Source organism: Primulina tabacum, chromosome 1 (genome assembly GCF_025594145.1).
Source record: "Primulina tabacum isolate GXHZ01 chromosome 1, ASM2559414v2, whole genome shotgun sequence".
In the NCBI taxonomy this organism is placed as follows: Eukaryota; Viridiplantae; Streptophyta; class Magnoliopsida; order Lamiales; family Gesneriaceae; genus Primulina; species Primulina tabacum.
In genome coordinates, this window is record NC_134550.1 from 9,304,403 (window position 1) to 9,321,446 (window position 17,044).

The 17,044-nt window shown below is 30.5% G+C and overlaps 1 protein-coding gene across 1 annotated transcript; it reads right to left on the reverse strand.

The window, feature by feature from the left end:
* Positions 1 to 1,944: 1,944 nt before the first annotated feature.
* Positions 1,945 to 3,585, reverse strand: LOC142517780 (ethylene-responsive transcription factor CRF4-like). The gene has a single exon (XM_075620233.1). The coding sequence runs from the start codon at positions 3,286 to 3,288 to the stop codon at positions 2,161 to 2,163; it is 1,128 nt and encodes a 375-aa protein (XP_075476348.1). The 5' UTR covers positions 3,289 to 3,585; the 3' UTR covers positions 1,945 to 2,160.
* Between the last annotated feature and the right edge of the window lie 13,459 nt (positions 3,586 to 17,044).

Here is a 17,044-nt window from a genome sequence, read left to right on the forward strand (position 1 = left end):
TAATTAAAAATAGATTTATTTTTTAAAATATTAAAATTATAAATCTATTTTCATATATATATATATATATACACATAATATTATATACTTTTTGGTAATTTTGTCAATAAAAACATCTTATAATACCAAAATATAAACATCTTTAAATTATTTAAAATAAGTTCACCTAAACTCTTTAACGACTTATTTTTAAAATAAGACCTCACAGCTTATAAGCTCTTAAAACAAATTATAAAATGTAAGAGCTTATAAGTTGTTTTAAATAAGTTTAGTCAAACATCCTCTAAATGTAGTCGTGTTTTCGACTTATTTGATCGATTAATTAAGTATCAATATTTTCTATATAAAAAATAAACAAGCCATAATTAGGGTTCATTGATCATGATATAATGTTTATTTTTTAATGTATTATTTTTTTGGAGTGAGATTTAAGATTGCAATTTGATTGTTAATGTTCATCTCATCTCATGTCATTTTCAGTATTTCACTACATTAAACTTTACATAATGATTGTTCCTTGGACTATTCAGGAGTTACTTTCATTGTCGTCAACATGAAACGTTTATAAAATAACATTGCATGAAGTTCGGAAATGATTATAGTAATAGACTAACGGTTTGTGTTCGATAAATAATATTTTTGATATAAAAATTAATAATTTTTTATGAATGACTCAAATAAGAGATCCGTCACACAAAATTGATTCGTGAGAACTCTTCACAAAATAGACCCGAAGGGGTTGTCTCCCCTTTGGCTTAAATTATTGCATAGAGTCATATACTTTAATTTATGGCGTCTATATAAAAATATAATTCATACCCAAATAACCAAATTTTGGCAATTATATATAGTTTTCATTGACATTACACATGTAAACACCACATCGATGACATACCGGAAAAAAGAGTAAAACTAACAAAAACAAAAAGCAAAAGGATAGCAGATGAATATTAAAAACTTGACAGCATAGAAAATCAAAATCGCAACTAAACAAATACACATGACCAAAATTTCAATTTTCAACAAAAAATTTTTTTAAAAAAAAATTACAAATTTTATAACTCAAGAAAGTATAATGAATAACTTTCAACTAAAAATGTGGTAAAAAATTACAAATTTTATAACTCAAGAAAGTATAATGAATAACTTTCAACTAAAAATGTGGTAAAAGGGGCCCGAGTAGTCTTGGAAAAATTACAGCCACCCACTGCCGGGCTCCCCAGTTGGATCCACCAGTATTTATGGGAGTGAACATTATTCTAAAGTGCAAATATTTATTCAAACGACATCATGAAAATCTACTTAATTAAATACAATAAATATAGAGACACCAAAAAATAAATTCTATATCCACCACAATTAAATGTGAGCCATTCCCCATTTTCCTCAACCTTAAATACCTAATTCCATAATTTCCCTTCCCGATCCTTGAATTATCACCTTCCTAGCAATTACTTTTGGCACCTCTATCGAATGCAAAATGTTATGTTACGAAATATTATCGGTTCAATTATGTAACGAACATCTTCCACAAGTTAATGGGAGGAGATTTTGAGACATAATTTTTTTTTAAAAAAAAAAACCCACCCACCCATTTCTTATCAGTACAAGTATCTGTAATAAATTATTAATCACGGCTTTTTATGGAAAAATCCCACAAAATACTAACGATTGATTACTTGTATAAAACTAATTATATGGAAAAATTTTCTTTTTCTTGTTTTGTAACTTACATATTTTTTTTAATCTTTTGTCGAGTTTTTGGGGACGAATTAGTATTACTGATGTATCTAATACCTATATCAGCAATTCGACGAAAATTGATGAAAATTGGGAGAAAAAAGTGCAAGTTAGTGACTTAAAACTATAAATTTGACATACTAGATGATTAAAAATGAAAAACATATAGTTGAAACTAAATTCAACATGGAAAAAGAAACAAGTGATACCAAAATCTTGAAAAGGGGCAACTTATTTTTATTGTTAGAAACTAAATTAAACTCAATTTCCATACAAAAAAATAGCTCTCCTTAGACAGTAATACACTCCGAAAATGCAAAAAAGCAAATGTAATAAATATATAAGTCGATCGACCGGTGACAAAAATTTGCCTACGAAGAGACAAGCCGGCGATGTAACACTAGACATTTTTTATGCACTTCATAGAGCCAAAAGTGCATCTACACCGGCGAACTCGCTCATGTCTTGGAAATAATCATCGACTTCGAGTGGACTAAACTCTTGACATTCCTTGAACCCTTGGAATTCGGCTTCTTGAAAACCAATGTCGAAGGGCGGAATGTCGTCGAAGAGCATCGATTCAGGGAACCTGTCGGAGAAAACTTGCTCGTTTTCGAATAATTTATGATCTTGAACCTGAAGATCGAAGAAATCGTCTAAGAATGGAATGTCAACAGGCCAGAGATCACTCGAGTAATCTGGTACCATATTTGTTTCCCCTTGACACTCCTCCACTTCCGCCAGTGGTCTATTTTCAGAACCGATTTCAAGAACCAGTTCATTTGGAACATCCACTGACCCGATAAGAGAACCTTCGGCAGACCCAATTGGGTCGCATTCCTGACCCGAGCCGTGGACAATACCAGACCGACTCCGCTCACCAACTTCACTGGAGTGACTGCTCCTGAACCGGAGAACAGATGTAGGTGATGTGAGATTATGGGACTCATCGACCGAATCGTAGCCAGATAATGACGTCACATTGATCTCCGGCGACATCTCCATCACCGTCGGAGTAGAAAAGTTGGTTAAAGCATCCGGTCCCCGGAGCTTTATCGCCGCGTTATCGTACACCATGGCGGCCTCCTCCGCCGTGTCGTACGTACCCAACCAGAGCCGAACCCTCCTTGAAGGGTCCCTTATCTCCGCCGCCCATTTCCCCCACGGCCGCTGACGGACACCTCGGAACTTCCGGGCGCCGCCATTGGCCACCGGGGGAGCCTCCTTGACCTTCATGGGCTTGGGCTTCGCCTGTAGAATCTCCGCATTCCTGCTTCTCCTATTCGTACAGCAAGCATTAACTCCCGTCACCATTTTTATCTCGCTTACGTATTTCTTCACGCGCCGCCTCGTGAAAAGCTTGTCCTCCTCATCGCTGGAGGAATCAGTGGCATCAGGATCGGTAACCGAAACTCTCACGGTCCTCGGTGGATCCAGGTTTCTCTGTTCCTGCAATTTTCTGGGGCTCTGTTTAGAAGGTTTGATGAACTTTTTGGTAGTCTTTTTGTGCTCGGTGTATTTCACAGGCCACAACATGCTTTGATCCATCGCTGCAAATCTTCAAAAACTTCAGTTTATCATACAAAAAGAAGAAGATTGAGATTCAAAAGAAATGATTAAAACCACTGTTTTCATGAATCAAACGAAGAGCTCTTGGAAGACTGTAAGCAGTAATGTTAGATTTAAAAAAGAGATTTGGACGAGATTTTAAAGAAGGTAAATGTGTATCTGTATCAAGCGGAAAAGGTAAGCAAATAAATAGTTAAAACTGTATTCTTTTGTAGCAATCCCAGTTGTATTTTCTCGGGAAAAATGGACGATTTTTGTTGGGGAAAGAGAGGATATTTGGAGGCTTTTTGCGAGGAGGCTCAACACACAGAAATCGTTATCTTATAGGATCCCCGGACCAGTTGGTTATTATTATTATTGATTTTTTAAATTTACCATTATCATTTCTTTTTAAAAATAATTTTTTAAATATCAGTGTCAAGTGGGGAAGTCTGAGTAGGTGGACACCGACCACCGGAGGAGAAAGATTCCGGGACGTCCTACGGCGGGCACGGCTCGCCGCATTTGGCGTTTGTTAAATCCTGACACATGGCAGCGTGGGTCCCAGTGGAAAGTTGGTCCAATGAGTGAGCACGAACTGGTGCTGAGTCACAGCGTATAAATTCCATTTCTTTTTAAAGTTCTGGCCTTCTGGGAGTACGTGTGGCCGGTCACGTGAGGCCCAGGATGCCCGGTCCACAGTTAAAATATGTCGGTCAAATTTAAAAAGCCATTTCAATACACAATAATATATTAAAATATTTGACATATTTAAAAAAATTAAAATAAATATAGTCCATGAAAAATAATACATATTTTTATTTGCAATTTTTTTAAAAAAATACTAAAATTTATATCTTTTCTTGTCATATGTTGTGTCCCTTCCCATGTCCTCCCATGTACATATAAAGAGATGTAATGTTTTGCGTGATTGACAGATATTGCATTAATAGCTCAAGTTTTGTTTCAAGATCATATATTTGATCTCTTTGTATTGGATATAACGAGTGTGAATTTTAAATAAAATAGTTATAGATATTGTGGTAAAAATGTTGAATTTTGAAAATATAAATTATTTTTATTTAGAAAAACAACTTCTTTTTTTTACAGTTACAAATAACGTGACGAGCAACCTAGAAATCGCCGCCGTCATTTATAATTGTATTTCGTACTGTCTCTGGTTTTACTTGTTGTCTAGTAATTCTCATCCTCGACAAAGTTACCCCCACGCGAGTTCTCACGTTTTCATTTCACGCGCGAGCCCTCCCTGGTATATCTCGTGATTCCTTCTTTTTTTTTTGCGTGACATATGGGCATCGTTACCGTCGGCTGACACATCCACACTACGCGGTTAATTTATTTAATTACCTAATTATATTTGATTTTTTACCCTTTTTTTTATAATTTTATTATAACAATAACATTCATTATTCCACTATTAAACAATAATTTCAATCAATTTAGTTTATTCCCTTTTAGCATTTTTCCCCTTTTTTACTAACGGGTCAATGGTAACAATGGAAATAAATAACATGTTTATCAATTTTTTGTTTCCCTAAAAACTCAGGATGTTTGACCATTTACCGAGTAAAATTTTTTTTTTTTGTTTTTAACGTCAACATGATTCATGCGTTTGTGAGAAACTTGGCATTTCTTGAACAACCTTGATAGAAATTAAGGCTTGGCAAATACTATCTATATAAGTAATGACTTTATCCATCCAGCCAGAGCCGTACCTGTGTTGATTGATGGGGTCTGAGACAAAAATTGAAAAACGGGTCCTCTTATTGTAATAATAAATATAAAATTGAAAAACAGACCCTTTTATTGCAATAATAAACTTTTGTTATTATTTAAATTGTTTCAAACCGAATTTTAAGAGAAGATCGATGTTTATCAATTATAAACAGAAAATATTCAACTCTAAAAGTCTCTTCACCTGATTGTGTCACATTATCATTGTCACTTTCATTAAATTGTTTTTATTCGAATGATGTGTTTTTTCTCAAAATTTAGGTTCGATCCCCATTTTACTTGCCATTTGTGTAGCTTCATCCATGGGACTAGCAAACCCCTATTCTCCAAACTCGTCAAGAAATTGAACAAGTCTTTGTAAAAGATTTATCACAATATCAATATTCATTTTTCCAGATTGAATAAACTTACCCATAACATTTATTATTTGTAACAAGTTATACCAGATTATCATTCAAAGCAAGAACTCAAAACTCTCAAGATCATATAGTATCAAGGTCTCAACATCACTCTTTGCTCTAGAATCTTCGTGTTGATCAGAGTCATCTTCTAAGTTTTCATTCGATTCCCCAAATTGACTTCCTCATTGCCATATAAATCACCCAAATTTGAATTATTCAGTCGATTCATTCAAATTTCTAGTCTCAGTCTCTTCTTCATATTCATTGTGATTTTTTTGTTCTTTCATTCAACAAATTATTCACTAATTTATCTCTTTCTATTGTGCTAGTTCTACTAAAATATTTATTAATATTTCCAGCTTGACTTTGAATTAATGACACATTTTCCTTTGTTTCATTTTTCATTTTTGAGATCCAGACTGATATTTAGAAGATATTTTAAATTTCCTTTTGTTGTATCTACAAGTGATTAAAAATGAATAATTATCAAAATTTCCAATCAACAACAAATTAAATATGTATTAAAATTTTTTAAAAACCTAAAACAAAATCAATCATTCTCAATTAATATATAAAATCAAAACAAATAGTATTGCATGGAATAAAAAATTATAGTTTTGTAATTTGCATAAATTAAAGACAAATATTTTCTGAACCAAATCACTTGCAAGTTTTAATTTCTAAAATAATATAAATCAAATTAACAAGCGTCTAACCAAAATATTCTTACACTTTTATTCTCTATAATTGTAGAAACTGAAAATCAAAGAATTCATTGAGTCGAAATAACAAACTATAAAATCAAAGGAAAAAAATCCAAAAAATAACGAATTTCATCTTTCAACGGTCCACACATTCAAGCTCTATTCACAATTTATTTTATTTCTTTAGACTATTCATTGATTAATTAGACAAGTCGCATATAAAATTTATATAAAACTTATAATTCAATTATAACTAATTAAAGACTTTAAATCATGTGATGCGTGCTTTACTTATATATTTAATTGAAATGATTTCTAAGCACATTACAGTGCCCATATCACAAGTAAATTTCATTTTCATTTTTGATCTTCCGTAGATTAATCTACAAATATAAATATAAATGTCTATTTATAAAGAAGATTTGGAATGGAAATAAAGTATAATTTATGAAAAAAATTACTTACCTTCAGGTTCAAGAAAAGTAGGGGACCGTAAACTTTATTTGTTGAATGAGGACAAAAATTAGAGTTGAGATTTGAAGTGAGTTAGAGAACAAATAACATATATCATATATATTTATATATATAAATTTGGGCCCCTTATTGTGCCGGCCCCTGAGGCAACTGCTTTGTTGGCCTAATAAGAGGTCGTCTGGCTATGCACTCAGCGCATAAAATGTATGTTGAGGGATGAATCATGACTACTCAATCATATATCATGGTTGAATAAGTGATCATGATCTATCTACTCAGTATACATGTCATATATTAAGTGGATAAAGACACTACCCATGTGAGTAGCATAAACAAAACCCGAAATTAACCGGTTAATATATAAATTTAAGTGGAGGAGCCAATTTTGGGATGGGCGATCATCTACAATGCGTATTTGGATGGAAATATTTTGGTAATATCTTATCTGTCTCTGTATCTAATACATCCCTAATTTATGAATATAATTTTTTTTTATTTTAACAAAAATACATGTGTAAATATTTTTTTATTTTTGGAATTAATCCCTTGAAAAATTTATTAGCGTGGTGGTGGGGTGGGTCTCCCATAATATCTTGAATTTGAAGCTTTTGATAACTGCAGTCCAATGTTTACGTATTTGTGTGAAAAGTGAAAAAGAGCATACGTTGTCTCTCCTAGCATGCTTGCATGTTTAAATGAAAGGCAAAAAAAAAAAAAAAAAAAAAAACTTTTTGCTGTGAAAGCATCCACTTGAACTTGCACAGCACCTTTGAACTTATTCCCTTAAAAAAAAAATGAAACATTGTAGTAAACAATTAATTAAAACTTTAAAAAGTAATTTTAAACTTAATAATACATTTGAAAAAATCTCTTTGAAATAAAAATCCCAACTTCTATATATGTGTGTTTTGAAAACACCCTTCTTCAAATGATTTGAGACACAATTAGTATCTTTTACATATATTTTTCAGAAAACGTCAAGCATCTTACTCTACGATACCATAGTTTCGGAAGATTATATTTCGTGAATCAAAACATTCTTTTTATTAAAAAAAATCATATATAACAAATTGTTATTATTTAAAAAAGTTTATGTATGCTGCATGAACCTCACCGCCCATCTTCGGCAGCGCATTGCTCGCCATCGCCATTTTTTCCTCCACAAATTCCAAAGGCAATCACACTTATAAGCACACTCTCTCGGGCTTCGGGCTTCCCATTGAGCCAAGTGAATTTAAATAATCATCCAGAATATAAAAAAATAATATATATAACAATCAAATCATCTCACACAAACACATCGAGCTCGACAAATATTAATAATAAACTTTGGTCTAAGTTCAATTTATTATATCTTATTAAAATATTATTAAAAAAAAATAAAATCGTACGTGAACAACTAGCCCTTGATATAAAATTAACTATATATTATATGGATTATTAATTTGTTAATACGTGTGTGGAGGTATGCACAGCTAGTTTGAAAGTTAAGTAGATAGAAGCCAATGAACATCAAGTCCAAGATTGTTCTTAAATAATATCTTAATACTTAATAATTGGCCCTCAAATCTTTCCCCTTTAATCATGAATTACTTAATTGTCGTCAAACCCTAGATGTTCTTGGTTCCCGGGAAAATTCAGCAACTTCTACTCGTCATGTCTTTTATACAAAGAAACTCGTGAAAATATGTGCGTTTTTATACATGTTTAAGCTACCAACTAGTCATCACCGATCTTTCATATATGGACCACTTCCAACCTTCATCTTTACTTCATATGATCGCCAATTCGCGATTTTAGCCTTTTGTTATATCGAATTTCAGTCATAGTCTTATATATACATCTTCCGATTTCTTGCATTTTTACTCTTTTTTTTTTGGAGTGCTGATATGACACTGTGCAAGTGAGCGCCAGATTGGTGTTGCATCATTGCAGCGTCGGAGAAATGACTAAAAAAACAAATATAACTGATATCCCATGGATGGACCCAATACCCTGGCCCATCCATAGCCCAAATGGAAGACAAGTCCATCAATGACCCATGTATTCTCCTATAAATACCAGGTTTAATCGTATTAAAATTTCATTCAATATATTGTTTTTCAGCAGAACCCTTAGCTGCTCTCCACTTATATCCTAAGTCTCTGACTTGAGCGTCGGAGAGGCTACGTCAGAACACCCTCCTGGCCCCCTTCTAACGGTCTTATTTGTGATTTCAGGCTCGGGACAATTTTGAAACCTGCGTCTGGACTAGTGACACTTGCTGGAATCGGACCCTAAATTTCCCGTGAGTATCAATAACGAACGAATATTGATATTTAAAAATGTAGAAAACCAAATCGTAAAATACGGAAACATATACCATAAATTAGTCCTATGTGAGCAATAACTAAATTTTCACACTTGAGGATGATCAAGGTTTGATGCTTAGAATGTACTTGTAAATTTTAAAAATTTAAGTCGCAACATTAATGAACATTAATAATTTTGGGGGGTATGTCCTTGAAAATCCGAGACATTATTAAATGACCAAACAGTTATCACCAGGTTCTCAATCAAAATTATAATTTGAAAAGTCTAATCATATGATTTTCGAGTTATTAATTTTAAAACATAGGCTAAAATATAATGGATAATTATATACCTATGATCCGATGAAAGTAGCAAATAGTTTTGCCTAACGATTTTGTTTTTAAATAAAATATATATACCATTGCTTCCGTACCTTCACTTGTAAAATTATTTATCGGCTAGGCCGATTAATATTGAAGAGAAATAATGATTGGCGGCTAACCAAAATACATAAATAAAATTTTTAAATTATTTTATAATTAAAATAAATTAATTTTAATCTTCGTGGACGATCAATGCTCTCAGTTCTTTCACATCGTGGTCATGCAATTGTCAAAGGCGGTCATCGGTGAAATATATTTCGTCAATTGACAAAATTTTAAGCACATTAGGACTACAATTGGTCAGACGATAAAATTATGAAATGACTAAAAAGAGAATTATAAAAAAAATTACTGAAATAGAAATATAATATATAATGATAAAATAATATTATGTTTGGTATGATGGTTAAGAATGAAATAATTAAGAATCTTTTGATGAATTGACAAAATTGACCATCCACTTCGGCGTCGACGGCGGTCGGTGGGCGATCGGTGACGGGAAGTGGTGGTGAGTTTGGATATAACAGAAGGGTAAAATGGAAAAATATGATAGATTAAGAGTTGGATAAATAATCCTCGGGGTGAAGAGTGATTATTTTATCCCAGTTAATATAACCTAATCATTTATAGGAGGGATTAACTTGGTTAAATAAAAATCATACCAAACATGAGATTAGCTAGGGTTAAAAAACCATAAACTCACCTAATTTCTCCTACCAATGTAGCCGAACATTATAAACCACAATAAACAAAATATTAATTTAAAATATAAGTTATTCTCATGCATACACACACGCGTGCTATATTCACACATGTTAAGAAAATAGAAAAATAAATTTACATATAAATTTCTTATTTTATCCCCCATTTAATTAGTTAAAAATGCTGGACGTTTATGATAAATATATTAATTTTTGAATTTTTGTATTGTCTAGATTAGAGTTGAAAACATTTATAATGTTTAGTACGTTTGTGAGTGAGTGAGTCTAACCCAGATTAGGTTCTTTGGGTTTGGGGGCCGGATTATCCGAGTCCATTTTTTCTTGACGGGATGATCATGTTATCGACCGAACCCATCCAGACCCGCTCCGTTACCATCCCAACTTCTACGTACTTATATGTTTTTGAAAATTAAGCTATTATTAAATATATAATACAAAATAGTTGCAAATAACTAGGAATGTTTACAAAACTTGTTACTGCTCAATGATATACATTCTCGTTTTATGGAAAACGAAAATAAACAGAAACCCACGCGAAATATTTCGAAGTTTGAAATGTTTAACGTTTGATAATTATTTTCATTTTACGAATTAATTAATCCCAATGTTTCTAAATTATTTAAAAATAAATACGAAGAGATCTATTATGAAAAGAAGGGTCACATTTATTAACATGTACTATTTATTATTATTTTTATTGTTGTTGCTGTTATTTATAGCTTTGGTATTTGCGAATATAGAGATTAATAAAATGCCAAAGCTCGCATTTACACGTGGACAAAATTAAAACAAAAATACGCAACAATGACCAATTATTACTAAGATACACGCTTCTATTAATTTCAACAAGAAACGTGTAACAAAGCGTCCGATGAAAGCAAGAGATGTTGGTCTCATCTTTATATTACCTTCAGCCCATTATTATTTGATTTTGGCTACTTTTCCTAAGAAATATTTTCCTCTTGTCGTAGGTCTCTTGTGAGACGGTCTTACGAATCTTTATCTGTGAGACGGGTCAATCCTAACGATATTCATAATAAAAAGTAATAATTTTAGCATAAAAGTAATACTTTTTCATGGATGAACCAAATAAGATATCCGTCTCGCAAAATACGACTCGTGAGACCGTCTCACACAAATTTTTGCCTTACTCTTACACATATATTTGGACTCGAACCCCATATTTTGAAAAATCGGCAATTCTATGGGATTAATCTAATTTAAATTTTATAATAGAAGAAAAAATTATTTTTTTATTCGATATTGAAATCCAGAATGGAGCTAGATCCGTAAAATTTCGGTTTCCTAACTTCTAGGAATCACATCACGCACAAACATGCATTTATATGTATATATATGTATGTATGTAAAAATAGATATAAACACGCATATAGGAAAAATTCTGATATTAGTTTTTTGTGTTTGTTTCTTTGAAATTTTTGTCATTTATTTTGTTAAAATTAAGTTGCAATTCTATATCTTTCAATTTTTGAAAAGTTTAATTTTGGTTCATTGGGGAATATTGATATGTCATTGTTATAGATGTTTGAGACTGAAAATCGATAGTATCATATATATTATAAACAAATATAATGTTTCTTGGAAACATAAATTGTGTCCAAAAATAGAAACTTACATGATTTAGCCATTTAGGAAATAGGATATGGGTGACCGATTGATTTTTTTTTCCACTAATTTTAAAATTTTCAGTAGAAACCGAAAAGACAAGTCAATATTAATTTTTCATTTGTGTTATTTAAATTAAATGCATGGTTACTTGATTAATAATAAAATCCTTAAATTTATGAAATTTGAAATAAAGTTTGGTAAATCAACCTTAGGGTTTTTGTTATTTGAAAAAAAATGAATTTTATAGTAATTAATTTCTCAACATTTTGTATGATTTTAGATAGTATTTCGTTAAGATGTTCAAAACTTTTATTCATAATTTGATTTAGTTTTTTCTAATTATCCACATATTTTGTATGGTTTAAAAAACATGCATCCTTCCTTGACAATAGACATCACGTACCATTTATATAGGGGTGTAAACGAACCGAACACGTTCACGAACTTTTCGAGCCGGTTCGAATAATATTTGGTTCGAATTCGAAATTATCGAATTCGAGCCGAATTCGAACATGTTCGAATATTTTTCGAATCGAATTCGAGCTAAAATTATATTGTTCGATTGTTCGCGAACTATTCGCGAGCTTTAGCATTATATTTAAAAAATATATATAATATTATTAAGTATATATATATATATAATATTATAATATATAATATATATAATATTATTCGATTTAGAATCGAATTCGAACTCGAGCCTCAGTTCGAATCGAGTTCGAATCGAAAATAATAAAAGTTTGAGTTTCGAATCGAGCTTCGAATATGTTTATTCGAATTCGAGCTCGAGCTCGAATACTGAAAATTTTGATTCGATTCGATTCGTTTACAGCCCTTGATTTATATGTTCAAAACACAATTAGGAAATTATAGTATTTTTCAAACGATAAATAAAATTGATCGATTTTTATTATTAATTTCCTCAATTCTTGGAGCTGGCCTATTTTATTAATTCACAATATATATTCGAATATGAAACCTTGTTTAGGAGAAAAATGAATTTCTTGCTATTAATTCCAAATTATTAACACATATTATTCTCAAATTCGATTATATATATATATGCGACCCCCGTGTTGGGTGCCTTTTGTCTTTGGTGTACTGGATCTTGTGTTGTGGAATTTCAACGAGGAGATGTTGAAAATTACATTTGAAATAAAAAGTGTTAGGATTGAGCATTTATCATTAGATCAAATGCTATAGCTGTTAGCAAATGCTTAATTTTATTTTTTTATATTGTGGCACTGCAGAGTGTACATATTGGGATGCTAATTGGTCAGACTGTTATGCTCATGAGTCTGAGGATGTGTATGTCTATCTACTGTTGATGTCTCATATCCCTAGATATCAATCTTATCATTTTCCTATCGTCGGCTATGTCCCCAACAGAGACAATATTATTAATTAAAATCTGAGATTATTCTTTTATGGCTCGCCTATCCAGTCCAGATCAAGTGACGCAATGTCAACAACTTGACGCATGTGAACTCACAGGAAGTCATCCATCTCCGTAGCACTCTCACATATACACGCTTAACCCAACAAAAAAGTTTATTTTCCATATATGTCTTGAGGTAAGTATTTATATAATATAATTTATGTTTTTATATGTATTTTTGTATTTGGTGACTTGCTTCATTTATTTGGCATGTGAAGATAAATGCTATAGGTTTCGTGTGTGTAGTTAGTAGACCTTGAATTTTTGGTCCAAAAAGCCTCAAATATTGAAAATTTTCTCTTTAAGTTATATCTTTTCATTATATTAAACTCCATTCAAATAATGAGAATATTTTAGTCGTATTTATTTAAAGTTCATTCTGCTTTCATTTCATTTTAAAATTTCAAATTTAAACTTCGTTTTTTTTTAAAATAAAAATTGCAATGACAATTTTAAAAATATATGATAATTAAACGGCTTGCCAACAAAATTTAATGCCTACAAATCTTCTTCAATGAACATAAAAATTTATAGGGAAACTTATATATTTTTCATGTTACAAGTTTTTCACTTTTACTCGCAACTCACACCGTTTTAGTTAACTAACTTTTATTTTTTCCGATTTTTGTCTTTTTTTCACCAGAGTGCTAATGCAACATCCGAATTCATCAGCAATGTCTTTTCGTCACATCAACACTTCTATAAAAAAACTTAAATAAAAAAATACAAATTTGTAGACTACAATAGTGAATTAATCGATAACAAGACAAAATGAAAAACATATATGTTACAAGACCAACAATATAATTTTCAACATTTAAATTTTTTTATTCACGAGGTTTCGTTTGAAATCTAATAAATTGCAGGTGTTCTACGTAATATTAAAATCCAATTACATATATTCTCTCATTTTTTTTTTTAAAAAAGCAATTTTACAGCTTAAAATGTAGGAAATAAAGCAAAAAATAAAATAAAATTAAAGCAATATGGACCAAACCCACTACAAAATTTCATTCATGTGTTCGTTTTTCAACAACACACAAACCATGAAATGTGCTTCCCAACAATTTATGTTCTCACAATATTTAATTATTATCACAAAATTATTGAGTTAACATCCCCACCTGATGGCCGATTCCCTCCCGGCGGCGTAGTGGCAGCTCAACCACCACCGCCGCCGCCACGTGATCCTCCACTCACAACTTCGTTAGTGGACGTCAACTTGTCATTAATTCCCATGTCTTCACTTAAGACAAATACTACAAGTAGGCCAATGTTCACTCTTGGAACGTGAAAAAAAAATAGTCGCTATCATTCATACGAAAAAAATTTAAATTAAATTTTTATATATAATTTTTTTAATATTGTATATTTGATTTATCATATATATAACTAATTATTCGCTTATTTTTTTGTTCATAACACAACTTTTACTTTACTACTTACTATACCATAAAAATACTTGTACATTCTTGTTATATCGTATCAAACTCAACAAAAAATCGAAACTACGCATCATTTCAGAACTTCGAGTTAATATAAAACTATTTCATTTTAATGGATGACCCAAATAAGAGATCTGTCTCACAAAATACGATCCGTGAGACCACACAAGTTTTTGCCATAGTAAATAATCGAATCAAACTAGATTGTTGATAGCTTTGTAATAAAATCATTTTATGTTGCAATGTATTTCAAACGACACATATTTTTGACTGATTTGAAATCAAACACAATTATTAACATATGTGTATGAAATAAACAAAGGTGAATCTCAAATAATACAGTTTCATCTATCCAAACGCAATCTCGACTCAATCCGAAATATTCTCTAATATATTAGAAATCTAAATATAATGTGAATTTGAATTATATATTATTTAAGATGGCTTATAAAACATACTATAAATATTTTATTTATGGGTGCCCCCACATGTACAAAAATACTGACAAAAAATCTGAAAAAAAGAAATATAAAAAGAATATAGGGGTTAGGTCTATAAAACTATGAAGCTGATTTTCAGGGTCGATGCCTCTCCCCGGCTTCCACTCGTGGGCACGATCTTTTTCCCGGGATTTAAATTAATCCAATTTACAAGATTCTTCATTAGATAGGAACTCGACACGTGTAATTTTTCGGATTTTAAAAACGTTAATTATACACGACATGGGTCATGTAATATTTACTGTTGCATTTAATAAAAATATGCCACCAGAGTTGAATTAGACCATGGGGAACAAAAACATTGTTAATTTGGTTTAGAATTCCTAGGAATTAATTTTTTTTAATCGAAAGATGGTATTTAACTCGGCTAATTCGATACCTCGGTCCGGTCCGGTCCGGTCGGTCCGGTTCTGACTGATCCAAACCCCATAATACCAATACTGGTTTACCTTAGCATGGTCGCTCTGGATTCAAGTACTTGTGGGGCGTAACCATGATTTTAAAGTTAGTTAGATGGGTAAAATCTTAAATAAAATTTTCTAGTGGACAAATAATACTTTTAGGCACCGTTTTGTTCGTGTGATAGAATAAGTAAATGATATATAATAAGAGTTATTATAAAATAAAAATTAAGGATAAACAATACATTATGGTAGATTATATGATGTTTGATACGATTTTAACTTGTTTGATTATTTTAATTAATTATTACTAAAATGCTCTCATCATATATTAATTAGTAATATATTCTTAAAATGATTGAATAAATAAATAAAATTTTTATAATTAATTGATTTAAAAAATTATAAATAAAATTAAAATATTATATTAATTATTAAATTTTCATTAATTCCAATTTCCGAAAAAAACTAAAAAATGGATTAATATTATAGAAAATAATTAAATTTTATAATAACATAAATATGCATTTATTGTGATAATTAAAATATTAATACAAATTTGAATATTAAATAATGATTAATAACAATTATAATATTATGGTTAAAAATAATATAAATAAAAATATGATCAATAATAAGTAAATTATTTATAATATTAGTCATATTAAAAATTATATTTAAATATTATTAAATTTTTGAATGTATATTTATTTTAAACTTTAGGATATTAAAAAAATTTAAATTAATCAAACATCATCCATTCTCTCTCAAAGGATTATATAATCACCAACAAGAAGATAATAATGCATACAATGGGGGCTAGGGTGCTGGCTGAACGGGCATATCTTAATCATGCACACCAAACACATGATAAGTGAATGATTAAAATCAATCATCTCTTATCATGCACACCAAACAATGTCTATTGTTTAAAAAGTTCACAAAAATTCAAAAATAATAAAAAGTATAATCTTATCATTTTTAAGATTTTCTATTAATATTTTGAATTAGAGCGGAAGGAGTTTAAGTTTTTATTGTATGTAACTATTTTGGTGTCTATTTGTATTTCTAATCATTAAAAAAACATATTTTTGTTTCATAGTGATGGTTTAGTGATATATATATATATATATATATATATATATATATATTGACTTTGCACAAATGATATGTTCTATTGATTTTTTTTAATGATAATGTAATATTATATGATTGGGCTTTAAAGTTAAATATTCCATGGATTATTACACATTTGTTACATATAATTACACGTAATACTCACTGTCGGCACACGTAAAAATCCATTAAAATGAACTTGATTAAATATTTAATCAGTGACTTATAAATCTTGATTGATTCAGCCAGCCACGTTATTAAACATACTGTTACATATTATACATAAAAAAATTTCCTGTAACATTTTAGATGTGACAATTATATTCTACATTTGGAGTGCGATTACGAATGACATAATTGAGATTAATTATATTAAAATTTGTGCTTTGTGTTTATTTAAGGGGGGAAAATTCAACGTGAGTAATTTATAAAAGTTGGCCCCCAAAGACTTGCCATTTATAAAAGTATTATTATGGAGTAGCATTAATATCATGTT

What these genes read in the sequence shown, in the direction of transcription:
- LOC142517780 (XM_075620233.1), bottom strand. Translation starts at nt 3,288, where the DNA reads ATGGATCAAAGCATGTTGTGGCCTGTGAAATACACCGAGCACAAAAAG.